This window comes from Manis pentadactyla, chromosome 7 (assembly GCF_030020395.1).
Source record: "Manis pentadactyla isolate mManPen7 chromosome 7, mManPen7.hap1, whole genome shotgun sequence".
NCBI classification, from domain to species: domain Eukaryota; kingdom Metazoa; phylum Chordata; class Mammalia; order Pholidota; family Manidae; genus Manis; species Manis pentadactyla.
Window position 1 is genome coordinate 134,193,494 of NC_080025.1, and position 22,674 is coordinate 134,216,167.

At 47.1% G+C, this 22,674-nt stretch overlaps 1 protein-coding gene across 1 annotated transcript in view; it reads right to left on the reverse strand.

Annotated features, from left to right (window-relative positions):
- Window positions 1-342: 342 nt before the first annotated feature.
- The window catches only part of CREB3L2 (cAMP responsive element binding protein 3 like 2), a 103,982-nt gene continuing 81,650 nt past the window's right edge, over window positions 343-22,674 (reverse strand). Inside the window, exons 6-12 of the mRNA XM_036905516.2 lie at window positions 22,100-22,246; window positions 21,058-21,116; window positions 19,810-19,878; window positions 9,204-9,303; window positions 8,797-8,923; window positions 7,212-7,428; window positions 343-5,605 (exon numbers count right to left, since the gene is read on the reverse strand). Of these exons, the coding sequence (XP_036761411.2) occupies window positions 5,530-5,605; window positions 7,212-7,428; window positions 8,797-8,923; window positions 9,204-9,303; window positions 19,810-19,878; window positions 21,058-21,116; window positions 22,100-22,246 (795 nt within the window). The 3' untranslated portion in view covers window positions 343-5,529. The remainder of the gene's footprint in view (window positions 5,606-7,211; window positions 7,429-8,796; window positions 8,924-9,203; window positions 9,304-19,809; window positions 19,879-21,057; window positions 21,117-22,099; window positions 22,247-22,674) is intronic.

The window sequence follows — 22,674 nt, forward strand, 5'->3', positions numbered from 1 at the left end:
CCTTCATTCTCAAGCACCCCAAGACGGAGAGAGCAAAATCAGATCCACAGAGTTCCAAAGCCTCATTAGCAAATAGTTGCAGGAGACAACGAAAATAGCAGTCAGGTGGCATAAATCTCTAGAGAATGCTGTTTTTCTTCCTGTAACTGACGGAGAAAACAATTACGTTTCTCAATATTCCTCCAATTGAGATTTGGATTCGGTACAGGATAATGTACAAATTGCTGGTTTGAGGTTCTTCTTTCAATTTGACTAGATAATCAGAAAAGAATGGTTAGGCATCCATAAAAAAGCAAAATGCTTCAAAAACCAGATTACCAGGATTTTAAAGACGGGACAACATTTTACTATTTAAGAAAAACATATTTTTATTTGCAAGAAATGGAAATACAAAAGCATAGTAATTTCAATTCATTTTTTTCCAAACTAAATTCAAGTATCCTACAAACATTTTTTTTTGTATTTATTTAGCTATGATAAAGAATAAAAAGCCATTAGAAAACAGGACAATACAACAGATAATAGACTCAATGTATTTAACCTTAAACACTGCTGGTCTATACAACCTATTAAAAACAGAGGAAAATAGACATTAAAGCTTATAGTTGCTCATAGTCCAGGGTCTGCTCAGCGTTGTTTAAAAAGGGTTGCTCACAATTTGCCAAAGAGGGCTGGTTTCCCATAGACTCATAAAGCATTTTATCTGAAAGGAGACTTTCTCAGCAGTGTAGACCATGGGTCCATGGTGCAAAAAGTTCATATTCTTACACAGCTGGGGAGTAAAGGACAGGAGCAGAGAAACTGAGCTAAAACCCCAGTTTTTCTTTTCCAGGATGCAAAGCCTGCCGGCTGGAACCCACAGAAGATTGGACGAACTGACGCAAAAAACTGGACACTGCTCAGCCAAGCTAGCGCAGGGAACAGACGCTATGCTTCCTGTTCAAAGAACTTGTGTTCACAGAAAGGAATCTGCTCCACCCACTCCACACAGTGAACTCCCCGCATCATTTAGTTGTTTATCCATTTTATAGTAACCAGTTGCCCTTGTTTTCTCTATAAAATTAAAAAACAAAATCTATTTAGTATAGCACCCAGCACTTAGTAAGTGCTCAAGAAGTACTATTTCCCTTCCTTCTTGAAACCAAGATGAAAATAAAGCATTCCTGAATTTTATGTTGCCCCAAACAACAGAATGAAACAACGCCTAGATTTTCCCTGCGGTGAGTGCTGAGCCTTTGGCCACATAGGCATCGAGCGTTAATCCTCAAATGGCCCAGGTCCTTGGCACCTGGAAAATATTCTGCGAGGAGAATGTATACCTTTAATCCCAGCTGGCCATTTTTAGATGTGATTGCACTTCCACAAAATGGGATTTTCCTAATGGACATAACCCTATTTCTTTACCCCTGATGTGCAAATCTGATCACGGCTCACTATTAGGAAACCATTTTGGAGCCTTTGGAAAAAGTCCTTTCCCCACAACCACTTCGATCTAATACAAGGCTATATATAAAATCACCTAGGGACAAGGCAGTCCCCAGTCATCCTGGATTCACATGTAAGGCACATTTAAGGCACAAACAAGTGTCTAAGACAAGGGGTGAATATGTGTGTGTGTGTGTGTGTGTGAGACACAGAGACTGAGACCTAGCACTTATGTCATTTGAATAATTACTAATGAAATGTCCTCAGCTGTCTTATTCTCCAATATTCCCAAGTGCCCACATACAGTACTCTTCCTCAGTAACACTGAAAAGTCCTAGGACTGACTGGCTGACTGGCTGAATGAATGAATGAATGATGGATGAAACATCTGAACTCTTGCTGGCTTGCCCCCAGCCCCCCTCTCTGCTCACTCTGCCCCCAGAGGGGCTCCTCTTAGCAGGGCCCCCTTATTGTCTCAGCTGAAAAGCATTAAAATAAATGAGTCTCAGTAGAGCACCACCTGCTAACAACAGGCCCCACCGGCACACACCCAGGAGTGCTGGTGTATTTAATGAATGTTTCCCAAAGACTGGATTCAGCAGAACCAAATTAGTGACTCGTGGCAGATGCAGAGGCTGCAAAACTTCCTCTCCATCTCCAATACCCCACGTTAGCAAGGCCAGCATGGATGGTCCGTTTCCTCAGAAGGGAACGGGCAGTCTCCACCCCACGTGACACGTATGTTTGGGGAGCTGGCCCTGAAAGGCCTCTGCTTCTGTCTTTGTGGTTTTGCTTGGTCTGAGCAAGAAGTGCTGAAAATTGTTAATAAAACAATTGTGACCAAAATTCTGAACACTGACTGCTAGAATGAAGACAAGTCAGCTCCATGCCCCAGCTCTGTGGGCACACGGGATTCAGGCTAATGTGAGAGATTTAGGAAGAAAAAACATGGCATTGATGGTGGTTTGTAATATAAGTTGAGCGAAAAGCTGCTTTCATAATCTCTAAATTGGGTCCTCAAATCAAAATAACTTACAAATGTACAAAAAGCTTACCTAATTTTGCCCACGCTGGTTGGTGTCAGAGCTCATCCCTACCTCCTGCCCAAAGGGAGCAATATAGTTCAGCTGTCAGAATTTTACGTAACACTCTATATGAACCAGGCTCCCGCGTCCTAACACTTCAAAGACATTCTTTCTTAGAGCTGGTACTGAGGCCTTTCATCTCTGGTGCCCATTTCTAAGCGCCAAGTCGAGAGATGGCAAAACAGCCATGCTGGGGCGTCTGGTTTACTCAGGTCTCATCCAGTAAAATATGTTTGTTCTCTGAATATGTGCAAGACACCTCCTTCACAAGGGTAATCAGAAAAATGGAGGAAAACCTGTTTACATGATAAAAAATAGAACTAATACGTTTATAATTAACATAATTATCCTTTGTGATTGCACTGTCTTGTATTTTTCAAAACTGAAGTCTGGAAGCCAGCGTCTGCCACTGTGCACCTTCAGGGCTGAGCAGGCCTGACTAACTCTCTGCGGGACTGACGCTCCAGGCTTGACCCTCAAACACAAAACGTGCACGCCTACATTAATGACTTGGAGCCAACCTATTAGCCGACTCCTCTGTCCTCTTGACCTCATTCCACCCTCCCGAGGGGACACCTGGTTGGCTGCCTCTAGTCTCTCAAGCAGGGAGAGGCGGGCAGAGGTCTGTCTCAGACAGTGGCCGTACTGGTTCTCGGAACCCCCTTAACATATGACCATTTGAGCTCTCAAGCTGATGTATCATGTAATCTGATAGAGATTCAGTTGTGGAAGAAGGGTTCCAGAGGGAGAGGCTTGCTGTCTGGAGGCCTGGAGAGTGAATTCAACCAAGGGTAGGTCAGGGAGAAATAAAATCCTCAAGGCACCAGGGACAGGAGCTTCAGGTCCACTGCCCTTTCCCCTCCCCCTTCCCGTTCAGAAGAGCAGGTTTTCCACTCTGGCCAGTCCAGGAGCCTGAACTACCTGATCTGGTTCCGCTGCGGCAGGTGGCTAGGTTGACTCATTCTCACACTTCGGCCCTTAAATGTGAAACCTTTCTTCCCTCATCATCCAAATACCACCGGAGTTCATTCATTTGCCCTTCTTAGGCCCCACCAGCTGCCTGTGCCTGATAATTACGTGACATTTTAAAGAGAAGAATGGGTAAGCAGTGGCTCATGGTGACGAGACACCAGCCAGGCCCAGGAGGATCCAGAGAGGAAGAGGAGAGAAGCGAGCAGAGAGAAGCTGGCGCAGAGGGCATGCTGGCAACACTCTCTGGCCACGGCGAGGGACTGCGGGGGGGGGGACTGTGCCACTGCAGGGCTGCCATGCAGTCCCGGTGCAGCTTCAAGGCCGCCCAGAGAATGAACGTGGCCATCTCCCAGTCTGCAACTCTCTGTCATCACAGGAGCGGAGAGAGGAATTAGGCGCAGCGCACCTCGGCAGACAAGGCGAGCATCTGCTCGTGAGCTATGATGGCAAAAGTTAATGGCACCAAAGCCCGTATCTGGTCTGGAATGGAAGGCCCAGGTGCGGGCTTAATCCTTAGGTGCCAATGACAATGTAGGTGAGAGAGGGAGAGGGAGAAGTTAAAGCTAAAGTCCCTTCAGTTACTACTAAAAAGTAAAATACAAAATGTAAGCAAATTTCTTACACAAAATCTTTTACAAGCTAGGGAAAAATACTTAAGAGGAATCTTCTGCATTATACAATAAAAAGGCAATTTCCATTTCTTGTATGAAAGAGGAAAGATTTTTTTTTTATGCTACAAAGGTTACTTTTAATCCTTACAAAAAAAAAAAAGGAGGTTGGGGAGTTAGGTTGTATCTCTTTGGGTGAGCTGCAAAGTAGCCAAACCTTAGTACACAAGGTCAGACTGTGGACACACGAAGTCCCCTACTCCAACCCCAGTCCTCAGGCCTGCCCCCCCATCGTGTTGAAGTAGAAAAGGGGGGTGGTAAAGAAAGTGTAGGGGGAGGCAGGGAGGAGGGGCCAGGGGCAGGTTGGAAACACCAGGCTGTCCGAGACTCCTGCTGTCAGGGCTTCCCTTACGAGAACAGGTTAGAAAAGGCATCGGGCCACAGAGCCACAGACCTGAGCACGGCATTGCTCCGTCTTTCCCTCTGAGTCCATTGCATAGGAGGACACATGTTTAAGGGGATTGCCCAACTATAATTATAGGCCTCCAGACATAACGTGGTCTGGAGGAATGGGGATCCCAGAGGCGGGGGTACCCTCCTAGCTCCAAAGGCCAACAGAAAACTTTGCTGGCTTAGAGGGAGGCGTCGGATCTCTTCAGTGTGGTTGCTAGTGGGAAGCCTCAGCAAGCTAATAAATACTATTTACAAGTGGGGAGGAGAAGCCGGGGAGGCGGAACTATGGGTATGTGGGGCCACAGGTTGTGGGGAAGGAAGTCCTACAAGCAACAAGATGGGGCGGGTTCGCCTGGAGTAGAAACGCCTGACTCTTTCAGGCATTGCACTTGCGGCCTGAGAATATGAAGGGGAGCCCTCGCTCCAGTGCGGGGAGGACAGTCCGCAAGGGCTCATAAAGGGCGGAGGGGCAGGGGGTGCTCATGGAGGCCCCAGCACTTCTGGGGCTGGAGGGGGTGGGCACACTGGAGACCCAGGCTGAGAAAAGCAGGACATGAATCAGTGGTTTGCCAGATCCCAACAGGCATCTTGGTACTTTTGTGGCTAGCGTGTGGGGTCTCAAATGCACAAGAGTCACCTCTTCAAAGACGTGGTCACACCCCACAAGTGAGAATCAGGCAGCATCTTCTTGGCACTATCAGTAGAAGCAAGCCTGCTTGTCCCACCCAGACCCTCAGGTAATTTCCTACGGCAGTAAGCGAAGGGCAGGGGAGACGCCGGGCTCCTTCTGCGGGGAGGGCCGCGCAGTGGAGGGAAGAGCTCTCTCACCGCTGGTGGGAGTCCCAGGCTGTCCTCCCAGCCAGAGCCACGACTGCTCATCCACGTCCTTGCCCAGATCGGGGAGCAAAGAGGAAAAGCTTACGACAAAGGTGGTTTGGGGACTTAAAAGTAGAGCGAAGAGAGAGAGGGAGTTGGGGCCAGCCTCTCTAGAAGGTGGCGTTCACTCTTCTGTCGATTTCTACAACTTGTAGCGTTTCGTTTCCCTCCAGTTTGGTGCTGACCCTGTAAAGGCATCAAAAGGAAAGAGAAGCCTCAGCCGCCGATTACCAACTGTGATTCTCTTGCACTTGGTAGTAGAGTCATTCCACGATTGCAACTTACGGGCTGGCCCGAGGCTGGTTCTTGTTTTCTCCCACCTTGTAGCCATTCTGACCCCAGAGTCTCCAGCTACCGGCCTCTCCACTGGGCCATGTTCCCACCTTCATCCCCCCCAAGAGGAAACCTCCCAACTCAGGACAAACACGTTTGATACTGATTTGTTATAAATCACTTTAAGTTAATGTATTTACTGAGGATGGTTATCCCTATGTCAGATCTGAGAGGGAGAAAATAACACTAAAGGCTGAATTAGGGCTAGAATAGCCAATAATCCAAATTAAAAAAAAAACGAACCTGAATTAAGAATAAATATAGAACAGAATCTAAATACGTTATTTAATCATGTAATAGCCTAGAAAGTCTATAGGCATTCATAGGAGGGCTGTGAGGGCTCTGGTTTCAGGGAGACATTCCAGAACATGGGGGATTTCAATCTGGCCTTGAACAGCTGAACTAAGAGGAGAGAAGACTTGTGTCATGAGCCAAGTAATTAAGCAGGTGGGTCTTCAACAGCTCTCAGTGGCAGCTCTACAGTTTCTCTATAATGGGAATAATAATAGTGCTAATCTCTTAAAGTATTTAAAAGATTTATATATCATATTTGCATAATGCTTAAAATAGTGAGTGCTAATAAATGTTAAATATGCATGTATAATGAAATATATATAAGTATATATAATTATGAACCTTCTCCCATAGCATTAGGGGAAGAAAGCTGAAGAATCTGAAACAGACTCTCTCCCACTTACATGAGGATAGTGTCATTTCTGGGGGTCACAGGGGCAGAGTTCAGTTAGATAACCAAGCACACCACCGTAACCAGGAGCGAGATGCAGGTCCTCCTTGCCAGGGACCTCCCCAGCGGAATACCTGGCCGGCGCATAAGCCTTTCTGTTTACAAGAGGACTTTTCCTGAAAACTATCTAAGGAGAACAATGCATGGAGAATTGGAGCCAAATATATTATTTTCATATGGAAACATGGACATGCACAGTGCCTCTCAAACAGCATCACTCAATATAAATATATAGCGGTCATTAATGCATGTTTATTTACATATAAATCATGGAACTATATATTGACATATAGCATGACATAGACGTGTGTCTAGTTGGAGAAGGTATCTTGAAGCTGCATTTGCATAGAAAGTGCACTGCTGTTCTTGGCTGTGTTTTTACTTATGTGGCTTGGAGGGGAGGATGAAGATAGTGAGGACGGGACTCAAGCCCTTTCCCCACTTCTTGGGGCCACCACTGCTGGCTCCCAGTAACGTTGCTGACACGGGGGCTGGGGAGGGGGGCTCACCCTGCGTCTTTCCCCAGTGTCTGCTAAGGGCAGCTGTTGGCAAGCGATTGACTCTCCAGAGTCCCCAGGCCTGGAAATAGGTCCTGAACGAGCTGAGGAGCTGGACTAGGCCTCAGCTAACACAGTCCACAGCCCCATCCCAGGTCCCTGGCTCGTAACTGTCACCGCGCACGAGAGGAGTTGACTCTGTGTCTACTTGACTCACAAGTGCTGCTGCAGCTCCAACAACACGGCCTTCTCCAGGCTGGTATCATTTGAGATAATGAAATGTGGAAGATCCACATCTGGCCTGGACTCCAACCCTGATGCTCTGAGTAGGGAGGGGCCTCTGTCCCAGTGTCCAAGCTCCCCAGCCGAGGCGGGACTGGCCGGCTCTTCCAGGGGAGAATGCTCCTCATAGATCAGCAGGTTCCTGGATCTCACTGAGGAGAGAGCAAAGTGGCAGTGTCAGGGGGAGACCCCAGGGCACCCCACATCCCCTCATTCCACATCCAGGGTTCAGAGCACACGACAACTCATGGGTTCTTCTTGCCCAGGACTGAGGGTGCCAGCTGGAGCCGGCTTTCCATTAAGGCATCAGGGTTTCAGAGTTTTGTGCATTGAAAAATTATACCAATTACACAGTGCTGGGAGAACAATAGAAAAGCAAATAAACACAAAGCAAACTGCCACCCCCATTGCTTTGAAAATAAAACTCCCCTCCTTGCCCACCCATAACCATCTGGGGGAAACAATTCATGGAGAATGAAATCACATGTGTGGAGATGACCAGACCCAGCTAAAATAAGAAGAATTTGCAATGAGTAGGTCTTGTATGGAGAGAAGGTACAAGGGCAGAAAAGAGCATTTTGATTTAGGAACTGGAGAGAAGACACAAAGCCAAAGCCAGAAATCAAACAACGGAGAGTCTCTTTTGTTTTACAGGATGGCTGTGAAGCTGAATGGCTCCGCAGCAATTTCTCCAACACAGAACCTATGCTCCCACTGAAGTCTAGAGATACAGCCCCTTAAGGAAAAAAAGAATTCCCCCCCAAGAGACCACTGAAATCATTTGGCTAAAATGCTAGCATTTCTGTCATAACCTGGCAGGTGGTAAAGACCGCAGACCTTTCTGAACTACAAAAGTGTGCCTACCCCAAATCCAGTACCCACGAACTCACACTTGTTCTCATTAGTGTGTATGTGTGTCAGTGTATATATCATGACCCCTATCTACCACCTCTTTATTTCTACACACTTAGAAGAGATCACTGACGTAGGTGAGAATGTCACACACTTCTTACCTAACTACCTGAGTCTCCAAATGCTCTAAATCTTGGGCATAATATTTTGTGAGTCAGACTCTGTTTTATAAATTCTCATGATGATAACATACAGGAATTTGAACCTGAGTGGAAGAAGTAGAGGGACACAGGAATTCCTTTAAAAGGTCACGAGAAGCTTAATGCTCCCCTTGCCCCTCTCCCCAAAAGCCACCTCCCTCCCCCTTACCAGAACTCAGAAGGGACCCATCAGAATTTGCCAGGGGGACACAGTCTAGAGCAACAGCTGGGACTCTGCTCTGTCGAGCTGTAGAGAACTCCCAGCGGTGCCTGAGCCCAGGGGTCAGGGGCACAAGAGGAGACCAAGCAGCCTGGACACCAGACCCTCCAGCTCCCGCGTCCCTCCTTTCAGTGGAAAAGCCATACTTCTCCCACTTTTTAAAAACTGAACTTTCCCACCAGACACCCTTCAGAAAGCTGCCCAGCAATGACACAACATGCTTCCCGAGTTGCTGGGCATTATCTCACCGACGGAGGCTGTGTACGGCTCTGGTATGGAGTCCTGGCTGGGCAGAGCCATCTTGGTGGCAGAAGGATAGGGCCCAGAGCCCTGAAAGAAGCTGCCAAATGCCACCGCAAAGCATAGCACAACAACCTGCAGGAAGAGGAGAGACACAGGGAGCCGTCAATTCCAAGATCCACAGAGAAAACCTCTAGACCTGCAACACCCAGGAGGTCAGGGGAGACAGACACCCCTCCATCAAGGCCAGCCAACTGCACCTACCCATCAGTCGCTGAAACACCGCAGCCCAGAAACCATGGGAGAGTGAGCCGCACGGTTCCTGTAGCCCTGCTGCACTGGGCCTTGACCAGGTGGGGAGAGATTGGGGATTGGAGGTGGGCAGGGCAGTTATTGTGCTGTCCTGAGGACTCACCATGAGACAGGTGCCAGTCTGCGTGCCAGCCAGCTTGCAGGTACCAGAAACTTTGCCCATCACCACAGTCTGAAGCTTCTGCAGTTGCTGCAGGAGAGTTCTGCAAATGCAACAACTCAACATGAAGGGAGTCTGAGAGAGAAGAGAAAGCTTCCGGGTGATCTCTGCCCCCGTCCTCCAGGGACGCTGCTGTGGCTTTGTGCCTGAACTGAACACAGGACCACGGGAATGTTCCCTTTGGAGGAAGACGTGGACACCAGTGCCTCCCAGCACCACTGCTGCAGAGCTTCCCGGGGCTCAAAATCAGCCTACTTGACCAGCTTGTGCACTTCCTGTGCTGTTCTGAGTAGGAAGTGAGCGCCCTGAATGATCTCCGACATGCAGGGATATGTCTGTCAGCCAGTGAGGAAGAAACAAAAAGGAAAAAGAAACATTTCGATTGGCTGGAGAGGGTGACATAAGAACTCATTCACCCAAGAGAAAAGAGACACTGAACACAATGGAAGAGAGGAGAAAGGCAAGGAGGAGAGGGCCTGTCGGGCAAGAACTGAAGGCGGGCCAGAGGTGGAGGCAACAACAGTATCAGTGAGTGAGCAGATTTGAAGAGAAAGAGAAAAAACAAGAATAGCAGAGAGGCAGATAGCCAGGGGCTCTTCAAGCCATGGGGCTGAAGGCTCACCAGCCAGCAATGAAGCCAAAATATGGAAGAGCAGAGAAGCCTGCTGCACTGGACACACACTCAGAGCCAGGGGTCTCAGAAACCGTCCTTACTACAGACTCTGATCTTTCTCCAGGAAGAGACAGAGAGGAGGGGTGAAAATGCAGTTGTTCTATCCCTAATATTGGACAACTATGCATACCCTCAAAAAGGAAGGGTTTGGGAGGAGAAGAGTCTGTTCTGCTCTGTGTGACATCGGGTCACAGAAAGAGCAGATGGTGAACTTCTTTGCAAAGTCGGAACAGCGCAAGCCATGGAAGAGGCTCTTACAGGATGCCCTCCTGAGCTAAAGCCTCTGGGGTAGAGGCTGTGTGAGTGGCGGGAAGAGCTGAAGCCCCCCCTCACCTCATCCCTTTTCCCCAAGCCGAATGCACACAGCGAAGTGGAAAGATTTTATGAACAGATGCTTTTTCTTCAGTCTCAAAGATTTTCAAAAAAGCCATGCTGTGATGTAACATTAGAAAGCCAAAGAAGTTCAACTGGAAAACATTAGCAAATCACTCATTTCCAGAATTCAGGCCTTCCATAGAGAGCTTGCCTCTCACCACAGTCTATCTCCTGAATAGCTTTCAAGTGCTGAAGGACTAGCAGGCTTTCCTGGCATTTGCAAAGTGTCCCCTGACAAGTGCCAATGAAACGAGTTCTGGGTCTAAGCCAGTTAAGGGCAGGTTGGGCACAGAATGATACAGCGTTCGGCAGTTAAATGGCTAGGAGTGGGGCAGGACCAGAGCAGCCCACCGCACACGCAGCAAGGGGTTCCGGACTCACAAACCCCTGTGTGGCCTCACCTACGCCATGTTTACCTGGTGTGGCGATTTTAACTGAAGCAAAACAAAATCATTCGTCCCATTAATTAGTGTCATTAATTTAAATTCTATTAAAACAGAGGTCTTTTTTTTTTTTTCACTATGAGCCTGATTTTTTTTTTTTTTTGAGAGGGCATCTCTCATATTTATTGATCAAATGGTTGTTAACAACAATAAAATTCAAATTCAAAACAAGAGGTCTTTTTAATACTTAGTTGTGTCTTTTTGTTTTATGGTTATCTAGAAGTATAGTCACATGTAGTTTAGACCTGGTTTATGTTTATGTGTATCTGAGCAACATGTCCTTTAACCGTTCTGTACGTTACTCAAGCCTGAGAAATACCGATAGCATGACCACTTTAAATTCGGCTTAAAGGGATCCTGTCATTTGTGACAACATGGAGGAACCTTGGAGGCCAGTGTGCTAAGTGAAATAAACCAGGCAGAGAAAGACAAGCACCTCATGGCATCACTTGTATGTGAATCTCAAAAGAAAAAAGTCAAACCCATAGAAACAGTAGAAAAGTGGTGGCCAGGAACTGGGAGTTTGGGGAAAGAGGGAGAAGTTGGTAAAAGGGTACAAATTTTCAGTTATGTGAATCAAATCAGAGTTTCTAATGTAGAACATGGTGACTATAGTTGGCAACACTGCATTGTATAACCGAAATATGCTCAGAGAGTAGAACTTAAATGCACTCTCCCAAAGTAAAAAAAGGTAAACATGGAAGGTTATGGATGTGTTAATTAACTGGACAGGAGGAATCCTTTCACCAGGTAGAAGTATATCAAAGCATCATGTACACTTTAAACATCTTATAATCTTGTCAATTACACCTCACTCAGTCAAGCTGGGGAAATAAAGTTTGCAACTCAATGCCCATTTAGTGCTACAAGTTTTGTTCCTCATAACCTTTTTCTCTCTCCTCCCAGGACTTCCCAAAAGCACGCCCTGCTTACCTGCTGGCATGGCTGCCTTTTCAAAACTGAGCGCTCCGAGGCCTACTGCACACCCCCTTCCTGGAGGCATTCATTCTCTCGGAGCTGGGATCCGACTGGCTGTAGCACCCACTGATTGACCACCATCTGTAATGCCAGCCCCAAAGCCCTCGCTGGCTTCTCCCCACCTTACTTCTGGAAATCCTGGGGCAGATATGCAGGTGAGCCCACAGATAAGGCCGGTGTTTGACCCCGGGGCAGGAACACTTATTCCTGGTCTCCTGGACTCCTCCCGCGGGGCTGATTAATAAGGGCTTCCCTGCTGCTCAGCTATGGGAAGGGGCCGCCCTGTCCCTCGGTGCCTGCTGAAGGGCCCTGTCGAGAAGTGATGGCCACCACTTCTGCCGGGCACCTCAACTCCCACGTGGCTCTGTGCCCAGGCTGGCAGCCCTAAGAGCTGAAGTTCAGCTGTGCTCTGTACATGAGTGGGGGGCATTTCTCCTTTCTGGCTGCAGTTTCCAGATGTTACCAAAGCCATTTATTTTTGCTCCAAAGTCTTAAGGTGTTTTTAAAGTGAAACCACCATATCCATATTTTACCAACAGTTCTTATGTACCCATAACCACGCCACACGTCCTCCATGCCCATTCCCTGCCCCTTGTCAAATCTTTGGAGCATGAATGACCAAGAAAGCCAATTTCACACAAACCTCAGAACCACTGCTCACTTCAAATTCCTGGTTGAGGTCACTGGGCCTGGCACCCCCTTCTAAGGCGAAGAGGCTCCATGGAGACCCACTAAAAACAGACCTCTAACAGGCCAGATGCATAGAAAGCCCAATGGTAGAATGCTGCAGGCGCAGGTCGGGACCCTCAGCTACAGGTGCAACATGCTGCAAGTTGGATGCACCATTTAAGACTGGCTGGGCCAGCAGGAAAGTCTCCCTGCTGTGGGGCATTTCACTCTGCATTCGGCAGCACATCCTCTCCAAACTCAAAGATAATTATGCTCTGAATCCGCTGTAAATGAAAATGGTTGTTTAATGGTCCCTGATTTCTCACAGTTTATAATATAACTCTTTAAGATGAACAAACATGTGATTTAAAATAGTGTTTTTTTTTAGTTTGAAATTTTGGTGGAAAAACCCAGTGATTTATGATGTGCTGTTCACTGCCGTTTCTCCTACTGGGATTCGTGAAGGTGAACAAAGTTGGTGACGGAAATGACGACTCTCGGAAGGTCCCATCAGTCACCTGCACAGTGATTCCACCCCAGGAGAGTGGGTTAGCTCACCCACCCCTACAATCCGAACAGATTTCTATGATCTGATAAAGTCTGGGAAATTCATCTACATTTATCCAATGGAAACATTCATTTCAATCATAAGGAAAGAAAATTAACAGGGAGTGAGAGCCCACTGATTGCATTCGAGGAATTTCATCTACTGAGAGACTAAGTAATTGTCCCAAAGATACATAACCAGTAAGTTGAACACCAAGGATGTAAATCAAAGCTTGAATCCATAGCTCATGTATTTTCCAATGCAGTACAATATGGTACCCGAATCTATAACTTCATAAAATTAATACAATTCTTAGTTGATTTTTCTTAAATCCAATACCATTAACTTCCTATTGACAACAGCTCGACCAAGAGATATGTCCGCCATTGGATATGAAAAGATTACTGTCAACAGGGAACAAGCCACAGATGGAAGAGCCACAATAAAACTCGGTCCAGTGGCAATGAGACACCTCCTAGCGAAGTCTCAGTGATAAACATACAAATAAAACAGTGACGACAAGTGAGCATTTCCTGGCACATCTCGGGATATACTGAAGACAGAGTGCAAGTGACGGAAAAATCGAGCTTTGTTTAGGAAAAAGGAAACAGGCAGACTTGTCCTCTCAGACACCAAAGGAGCTGATGAGATGGCTTTGGGATTGTTCAGCTGGTACTGGAACTGGGGATTCCCAAGGCAGAGAAACTCCAGTTTAGATTTCAGTCCCCTACTGTATGCCTTTACTCAAGTTACTCGAGTCCTGAGTTCAGGCAGCTAATCAAAGTCAATCCCTTTGACCTCATCAGCCAACAGAACAAAGAGATAACGCCCCCTCCTGAGGTAGTCTGTGTGTTGAATTAAAGACACCTTTGGAGGAGTGCTTTCTGTTGCTTTCCACGGACGACAGATGAAGCCAGCCGTCTTTACGGGATCTCAGAGCTGGTGCTGGTCTGAGATGATGCGGTACTCTCCCTGACCCCTTGGTCCACAGCACTGGGAGCATGGATGGCAGCTGTTACCCTGTTTGCACGAAGGGCTGGCTGAAGGAAAAGCAGCCATTAGATGAAATGGAGGAATTATTTTCTAACTAAAGCTATAAAGAGTCAACCAACAGGGCATTCAAAGCTCACTATAAACTCCTTTATTACTGTATTTTAAATAATCAGTGATTATCACGGCTAATTATGGCTTAATGGATTCTTGGGCTTCTGGAAGCAAGGTCTTGATTTAGAGAAAGGAGTACTCTTAGCAAACATATTTATTTGGGCCAAGAGATTTTTCACAACATGTTAAATTGGAGTGTCCAACACTCGATGGAAAATGTGGATTTGGTCCTGTGGCGAGATGTAAAAATAAACTTAGTGGCTGTCCTCTTATAGTTTCCTGCAAAAGAGCAATCGAAGGCAGCCGCCAGCCTTGCCCAAAATAACCACTCTGTATCTTAGGAGGCGTATCAGAAGAAATTGGGCAAAACATTCAAAAGTAGCCAAGAGTGTGACACACACTCATAATAACTGGGAAATGTGTCAACAGCCCCATGTGTTTTCTTTGTCCTTTGGTTTAATTTTGTTTTCTTTGGTTTCCTCTAGTTATGAGAAAGAGACAGGGCACGAGAGAAGGCGAATCATCATGCAGTGATTGCACATTATACTGCAGACATTCAGGTACCTAATGTCCCTCTAGGGTGGGTGGCCAGGACCTGGGATAAACAATACACTGGTGGTTCCCAATTACTTGCTGGGCTGGGATCTTTAAATCAGGCCCTCTCTAGACATACTTTCCATCAAATCTTGTAACACACCTTACTCAGAAGTAGAACTATCTCTGAGGTATGCCTGTAGAGCTAAGAGGAAAATTAGGACATTTTCAAAGAGGAAAATTAAGGAATTTTCATTTCTGATAAGAATAGAGATGCATGTCAGGACACACTTGTCTCCTCTGTCTTGAGGTCTGGGGACAGCACAGATGAGGCCCACATACCACATATCTTACGGTTTCTCTTCATCCAACCTACCCCAAGCCAGGCTGACTCTGCCCATAGATGCCCCCAAAATCTGCTCCCTGGAACTCCCTCCAAGGCCAGGTTTATGTTAGAATTCTTGGGCTCTCCATTAATCCTCGCCAAAATGGGATGGGATGGGCAGAACTACCCCAGGCTACAGCCTGCAACCTTCTCTTCCCACGCCTGGTTCTGGCCCACACCAGTCTGGTGAACAGTCTTCCTTGAGTCTCCTGTGCTCCTACATGTTTTACTGATGGGCCAGGACTGCCAGGCCCTGACCACTCTTCTCCATCAGCCACAACATGGGCTGTTTCTGAAGATGGCAACCTTGAGAGATGAGGTAATGTCTCCCTTCGGGCAAAAAGCAGACTTACTTGCTGCTTGATCTAAAAATAGCAGATTCCTCAAGCTCAGGGTTCCTTAGCTGTGACACAAACCCGCTCAAGAGCACAGCGTCCACTCAGATCCGTGACAGAGCCTGGGGGCAGGGAGAACCTAGGCAAATACTCTGATGCTCACACTGCTTGCTGTGCTGTGAGTAACAAAGTCCTTTGTCTCTGACCTAAGAATCTCACGTCTTCTGAGACATCCATCAAACTGAATCCCTGAGCGGACACACTGTGAGGCACTGCAGGCATATGCTTACCAAGATTCAAACTCCATACCCAGCCCTCACAAAGAGCTGTCTTTGGCCAGCTCGTTTGGCTTAAGGGGTGGTCTCTGATGGCCTGGTCTACCGTCTGGAGAACAGCCTTGGGACAGAGTTCCACACAGGCCCTGGAAAATGGCTAAGGCCCTCAGGCAGGGAATTCCAGGGTCCAGGTACCATTACGTTCTGAAGGAGTAAGTTAAGAGCTCCAGAAAGATGCATCCCCTGGGTCCTCCTGACTATTTATCCCACAGAGGCAGGTGTGGCTAGAGGAGAGCCAGGATCCTCAAAAACACAAGGTCCAAAACAAGGCCCTTTTGCTCAGGTCTAAAGTTAGCCCTGTGCCAGGGAAAGACGGCAGCCCTCAAAAGGCAGAGGGGCACGCAGAAGAGAAACCAAGGTAAGGACCAGTGGCTCTAAATGTTTGCAAGATCATAACTTCACCAGGCCTCAGTTTTCCCTTCTGTGAAATGAATTGATTAGCAGTTAAATGAGATGACCTCTAACATGCATTTCCAGTCTAAGCCCCTAAGGCTCTGGAAATCAGGACTGGAAGAGAGGGTCTGGCATTCACAGCCCTACAGAGGTGGGAGGGCCAAGTAAGAAATGAGAGGGGCATTGTCACTAACACCTAAAACTGCTGGGCTGGGCAGCACGTGTGTATCACTTGTGCTGAAGAGGGCAATAAAGAAGGCAAGCCGAGGTTTCCCTGGAATGAGACAAGGGCAGGGCCATCTGGAGAGCCTGCGGTTTAGAGAGGGGAATGATAGGTGAGGACCAGGAGGGTCCTCCCGGAGCCACGCACACATGGGCCTTGCCCTGACTCTGTAAGTGAAAATGTGTTTTCTGATGGACTGTAGGAAGACTGGGCCCCTGGGAAGCTGGCTCTCTCTCATCTCACACATTTCCTGATGCATGCAATTAGTGGATCACCTTAGCGAAGAGGTGTGAAGGTGCTTTCACACTGCTCTGGCTCTGCTCTGAGGGGCTGAGTGGGGAAGTAAGGCTGCAGAAAGCTAAGAGGACTTCCTCATCATCTCCTCTCCTGTCTCCATCCTCTTTCAGTTTCCTGAGCTTAGATAAAAGGGTCTTTTCACCTAGAAACCAATGATATGCTCTGTGGTTGGTGCTGAATCCATGAAAAACCGAAAGATTCAGGATTGAGTCATACCCTGAGCACTCATTTTCATCTGGATAGATGGATAAGTCCCTTGCAGGGAGTAGCACAGAAGTGGTAAAAGGTAAAGAGGTACAATCTTTCTTAAATTTGGCCAACAATGAAACGACCTTCCTGTCATGTCATGCCTTATGAGGCAATGGCTTCCAAGGCCTCCCACCCCACTGCTGGTGACCCAGAATCCTGTCCCCTTAGAGCAGTTGTTTCTCTCTCTGTCTGCTACCGCCAACAGACAATAGTACAAGAAGTGGGAACAGGAACACAAACACAGGTGTGTGTTCATTAGGCCCAGCCCTGTGCTCGGTTCAAACACCAGGTCACTCACGTGGCGTGAGGGGATGTCCCTCCTTACCACATGCCCTAAACAACAACTCCTCATGACTGGGTTAGGCAGGAGACTGCCGTGGTTTACATTACAGTCCCTTTGGTTGGTACTCTGTGCTCTGAGCAAGAGGAGGCCCTGGGCAGGGACGGAGGAGAATAGGGGAAGAAGAGGCTGGGGGTAGTGCAGGCCCACCTTCCCAGTCTCAGCAAGGGCAGCTCTGCTTCTGTTTCTGACTTCTCAAGCCAAAACACATTAAATGCTACTGGACTTAGAAATTATGATCCTAGGAGTCCCTTGGTAAGATTATCTGTGGGAAGATTACAGATTAATAGGCTATGAGCCATTGCCGCCTCAAAAGGGTTGTCGACCAGGGGAGGTAAGGCCTGAAGAGGAAGGAGACACCCAGGGCAGTCAAGTGACACAGCACCAACAGCACGAGGTAGATTTCTGTTTCGGTGTAGGTTCCAAGACGCTGAGTGACTGGGGAAAGGTTCCCCGCAGTCACGGAAGAAGACAGAAGACAGGGGAAACCGCCATGGACTCTCAGGGAAGAACATGAGATAGGCTGACCCCAAGCCAAATATGCCTTATGTCCCCAAACTCGTATTGTACAACAACTAAGATCAGACGTAAATCACTAAGGCCATTATTTAAAAAGATAAAAGCGATTTGAGGAACACAATGTTGTTATATGGAATCAGATGTGCCTATATCAATGGTCCTCTGATGGTAGCTTTTTAATCAAAATTTGACAGAAATAAGGATTTTGTAGAATTACATGCACCAATAGATATATATCTACTGTCCAGTGGATTTTGTTAAATGGAAAAAGTTCTTAATAAAAAAGGATGGATAATAAAAATACATACATATAAAAGATTCCAAAATGTAAACATATCTCTGGGTGATATGATTGTGATTTTTTTCTTTCTAAAAAGTACTTTCTGATTTTTTTCTACAGTGGGCATATATTTACATGTGTGGGTTGTTTTTTTTTTTAAGTTTAATAAAATATGATACAGCATGTCGGCCTGGAGGTGGGGGAGACCTTTTCCCAGAGTAGGTGGCGGGAAGCCCTGATCAGAGCTCGTGCTGCGCCTCTGCTGCCCCCGTGTGGCCGCAGGAGAGCCTGACACCAGAGCCCCGAGACGAGCCTCAACCCGGACCAAACTCAGAAGTTATTTCCCCTTTTCACCAATTCATGGCTTGAATTTGCCCCACTCATGAACACGGGGCTTCTGCGGCAGCAGCTGCCAAGATGAATATGGGAACGCTATCTGCTCCAGATGCCAACCAGATGGACATGGACTCTGATGGGGGTTCAGGACCCAGAGAACCACTCTGGCAGATGGAGGGTGCAGTGAAGGTGCAGGTAAAAAGGGAGGAGGCCTCAGGAGAGCCATGGACAAAACAACTGTGAAACCAGAGCCCTGCAGTGGAACTGGAGCCGTCTCCTCCTCAGGGATCAAGGTGACACCACACTGAGCAGGGGATGTTTACTTACAAGGGTCATCTGTCCACAGAGCCCTTGAGGCGCTATCTGAGCGCATGTTCCCAGAAACGCAGCGGGTCACAATGTCTAATAGTCCCATTGATAGTGGCTTTAACTTATGACCAGGTTAGCCTGCACTTGAGCAACAAACCGTGAAGATTTAGGAAACGGGAGCCCAATTTAATATTACCATCAAATGACATGCAAATAGATTTAACCTGACCCTTTAATAGTGCCAAATTGTTATTTGCATTAATGCTAAGCCTTAAAATGATTAAGTGATATTTTGCTTACCTAAAAGAAAACTTTTCTCTGCTTGAATTGTCAGATCTATAACAACTAAGAGCAGCAGGATCCCCTAACAAACATTTTAACTTTTAAAGCAGAGATGGGCTCCAAGTTCACACATAAACATGTGCATCCTGGTGAAACTCCCCAAAGCTGATTTCTTAACCCTAAACCTTAACCTCTTCACTTGCATATGATCCAGGATAAAGCACAGTGTGTTTCTCCACACTGAGGCTCCAGAGCCAGACTGCCTGCATTCAAACGCCGCTCTGGCATGTACTGTGTGACCTCACCTTTTTCAGTCTCAATTACCTCCTCTGCGTGCAGGGAACAGTAACAGGACTACCCCGTGGAGTTGCTGAAAGGTTAGATGAATTAATATCTGTAAAGTGCTGAATACAGTGCCTGGCACAGGAAGTGGCAGAGGAAATTGTTAACTCACTCTGTCCTATAGTTAGTGTTTAATATGGGTTTGAAATGTAATTAACTAATTTTTTTAAAGAGTAGTTTTAAAAAATGACCTTGGTTTTCTCTTTTTTTCCCAGTAAATAAGATCAGTTATTAATAAATTTGAATGACAATGAAGTCCATCCTTGGTGCCCTATAGAGTTTGATGTTATTTTCAGAAGAATCAGACTTAATGTACCTTGTTCTACTCCAAGCCTGTTCCTTAACCCCCCGTCACAACCCTTGTCAGAAGCAGCCCCTTTCTCAGTCCCAAGTGTTTTAGCAAAAGTAAAGAGCACGCATGTGGGGTGTTCGTGTGTGCAGGTACATGAGTGTGGCAGGAGCAGGTGGGTGGAGCGTGGCTGCCCCGGCACCCTGGAATGACCACACCTTCAGTATGACCTCACTTTCTCCCAGCTCTGGCCCTGGGTTGGCCCCACTCGGTCCCCACCCTCCATCGGCTCCTGCCTCCAGCCACACTCACCTGTTGGTGCTCTCCAGAACCTCTACCTTTTTCCGGAGCTCCAAGTTCTCTGTTGAACAAGATTCCACCCTACAAAAGAGAAAGAAGAATGTTCGTCGTATCAGTAGAGCGAATGCTCAGCGGGGAGCTGGGGTGGAGGGAGATGGGGAGCAGAGAAGGAGGACTGGGAATCGGCTGCTCCAGGGAGGTGAAGGGAAGAGCTTGGCCACCTGACTTGGCAAGGAGGATGAGAAGACAAAAGAAAAAAAAAATAGAAATGAGTGACGAGTGATGGAAAATGAAGAGGGTGGTACTGACTATACACCTCTCTCAGGTGCTCCAGCCTTGACGCCAACCTCACTTCCTCCCTACAGCTCTCAGTGCCCTCATACTTCTCCCCCTCTACCACAGACATCTGTAGGCTTGGCCATAAGGACAGGCAGGAAGCCAAGGGCCCGGGGCGGGGTGCGAGGGGTGGAAAACAACCCAGATCCTGAGACAAGGAATCCAAGAGGCAGGGCGCATGCCTACAGAAGATAACGGAACAGAATGGGACTACTTAATGCTGAATTACCAATACCTAAACCAGGAGGCAGAAACATAAGCTGTCAGCAGGAGCTTCAAGAACCAGCCAGGGTCCACCAACCACTCCTTTCCCCAAACCCACATGAAGACTCATCTCTGGGTCTCGGGCCTCATTCCATCTTAGAATGATATTAGTTTGTCACCTAGAGAACTATTTTCTAGGGCAAATAAAAAATTGTACATAAGAAATGGTTTTCTTACAGCTCTCCTGCTATTCCAGACTATTCGGAAGAACAAAAAGGTGCCTTCAGGTGTTTTTATGAAAAGTCACTCACCATTAATTACAGTGGACAGAAGATCAATAACGTCAACCTGACTTACTTCATTCCATTTGTATTCTCTAGGGTGTGAGGGTATGTGGCCAGTGGGAACTGATTAATTAGCACTGCCTCTCCTCTGAGGAGTTCTAGAAATGTGAAGGAACGTTAATATTTGCATTTGTTCGAAAGGAAGCGCCTTCACGGGCTTGGTTGGAAACGGTGCAAAGCCTGCTAAGACTGAGTGTACGTTTCGCTTCTTGCCATATTTCTAAGCTTTCCCTCTAAAAACCGCTAGGTGGCAGGCAAAACATAGCAGCCGGAATGAAGACTCCATCTGCTTCTCAGGGACAATAGATGCTTCCCACTCTCGTATTTCTCTGTGTATATTGCCCAGTGAACACAAGCAGTTCGGCAGGAGGCTTACTTTTTCTCCAAGCTGTCCATGTATTCTTTCTTCTTTCTTCTACTTTCCTGGGCAGAAATCTAAGATATATGGGGAGAAAAAAGGATTAATTTCCAGCTGTATCAGTAAACCGATTATGTGTAAATGTTAGGGAGGACACCCTTAGCACAGAAACCACCAAAGCCCTCCTCCTTTTTTGGCTACTCCTCATTTCTTTAACTGCTGCTTATCTACTAATCACTTTTTCTGTCCTCCCTGGTTTCAACCAGATTCTGCTCTCACCTACTTTCCATCAAAGTAGGCCCCCAGTAGGAAGGACAGAGGGACAGAAGTCAGAATGGAACACACGAGTCACAGACCATCAGTACGGCCTTACACAGATGATGTCAACTCTGCGGACCTCAGCCGGCTCAACTATAATGTATAACGTAAGACAGGTGGGCGTGGTCACATATAAACTTCCCGCTGGTTCTGCTCACAGACGAAGAGTTCTAACAAAGCTCTACCTTCTTCCCTTTGCCTCCTCCCTCCTTCTCTGCCCATGTCTCAGCCATGACCCTGAACCTCACCTGCCCTGATTTGCACTGTAGGGGCCTAGGACTAGGAGACTGCTGAATTCAGGTATTGGACAGTGGTCTGCAGGTTTTTTTTGTTTTGTTTTACCAAAAACCTGATCAAGAAAAAAAATTAAGCACTCATGATGTATTGATTTATAAATTATATATATAGCTACTAGAGGGAAATATTATATACATCATAAAACAGAAGTTTTAAAGGTTGAGATTCAAAAAATTTAACTTAAGCAGGAGTGCTAATGTTTTCCTCCCTGAATGGACCATCTTGGGCACCAAGGAGCATGCACACCCAGTGTGGGAGTCCACTGACCCAGAGGATGGCTGGGGGAACTGGAGGACAACAGGGGTGAGTGGGGACTGTGGCCCTACTTCTGGCCAAGGGGAAGGGAAGGGCTGAGCCTTGTTCCCCACCACAGGCCACTGGGAAGGGAGGCTCAATTCTGCTCATGGTCTCTGCTCACAGAAGTGCCTGATTTTGCAGGGCTCACCTTATTCTTGATTTTCCTGCGGATTTTCTTCAGGGCCTTCTCCTCTGACTTTGTGAGGGGTAATTTGGTGGGGATGGGATAGCCCTCGGCGATCAGGGTCCTCTTCTCCTCCTCTGTCAGGACCAGTGGGCCTGACCCCTGCAGTTTCTGTGCAGACCAAGGAGCAGAAAAGGGTCAAAGCAGAACAACTGGGCCCAGTGGAGAAAGACCTCCTGAGGGCGGGAGAACCTGTTATAATACCTCCACAGGGTTAAGAGATAAGGATGCCCATCTGCTCTGGAGAGGAAATGGGTACTTTCAAGTGGAAGCCAAGGTGGGGAAGACACGCTTATGTGAGTGTTATGACCCCAGATTACAATTCAAAGGGAAGAGTAATGAAACCTCTACCTGTCTTTTCCCAGAAAGTAAACCATGAGCTAAAACACCAAAAGTAAAAGTGCAAAATTCAATTCCCACATCCCTAGGCCTTCCTGGCCTTGGAGGGATGAGGATTCACTGGGAGCCCTATTTGTGGAAATGAGTTAGGTTGCTCTCCTGAAAATGCAGCTTTGCAAGATGCTCTCTACACACCAGGG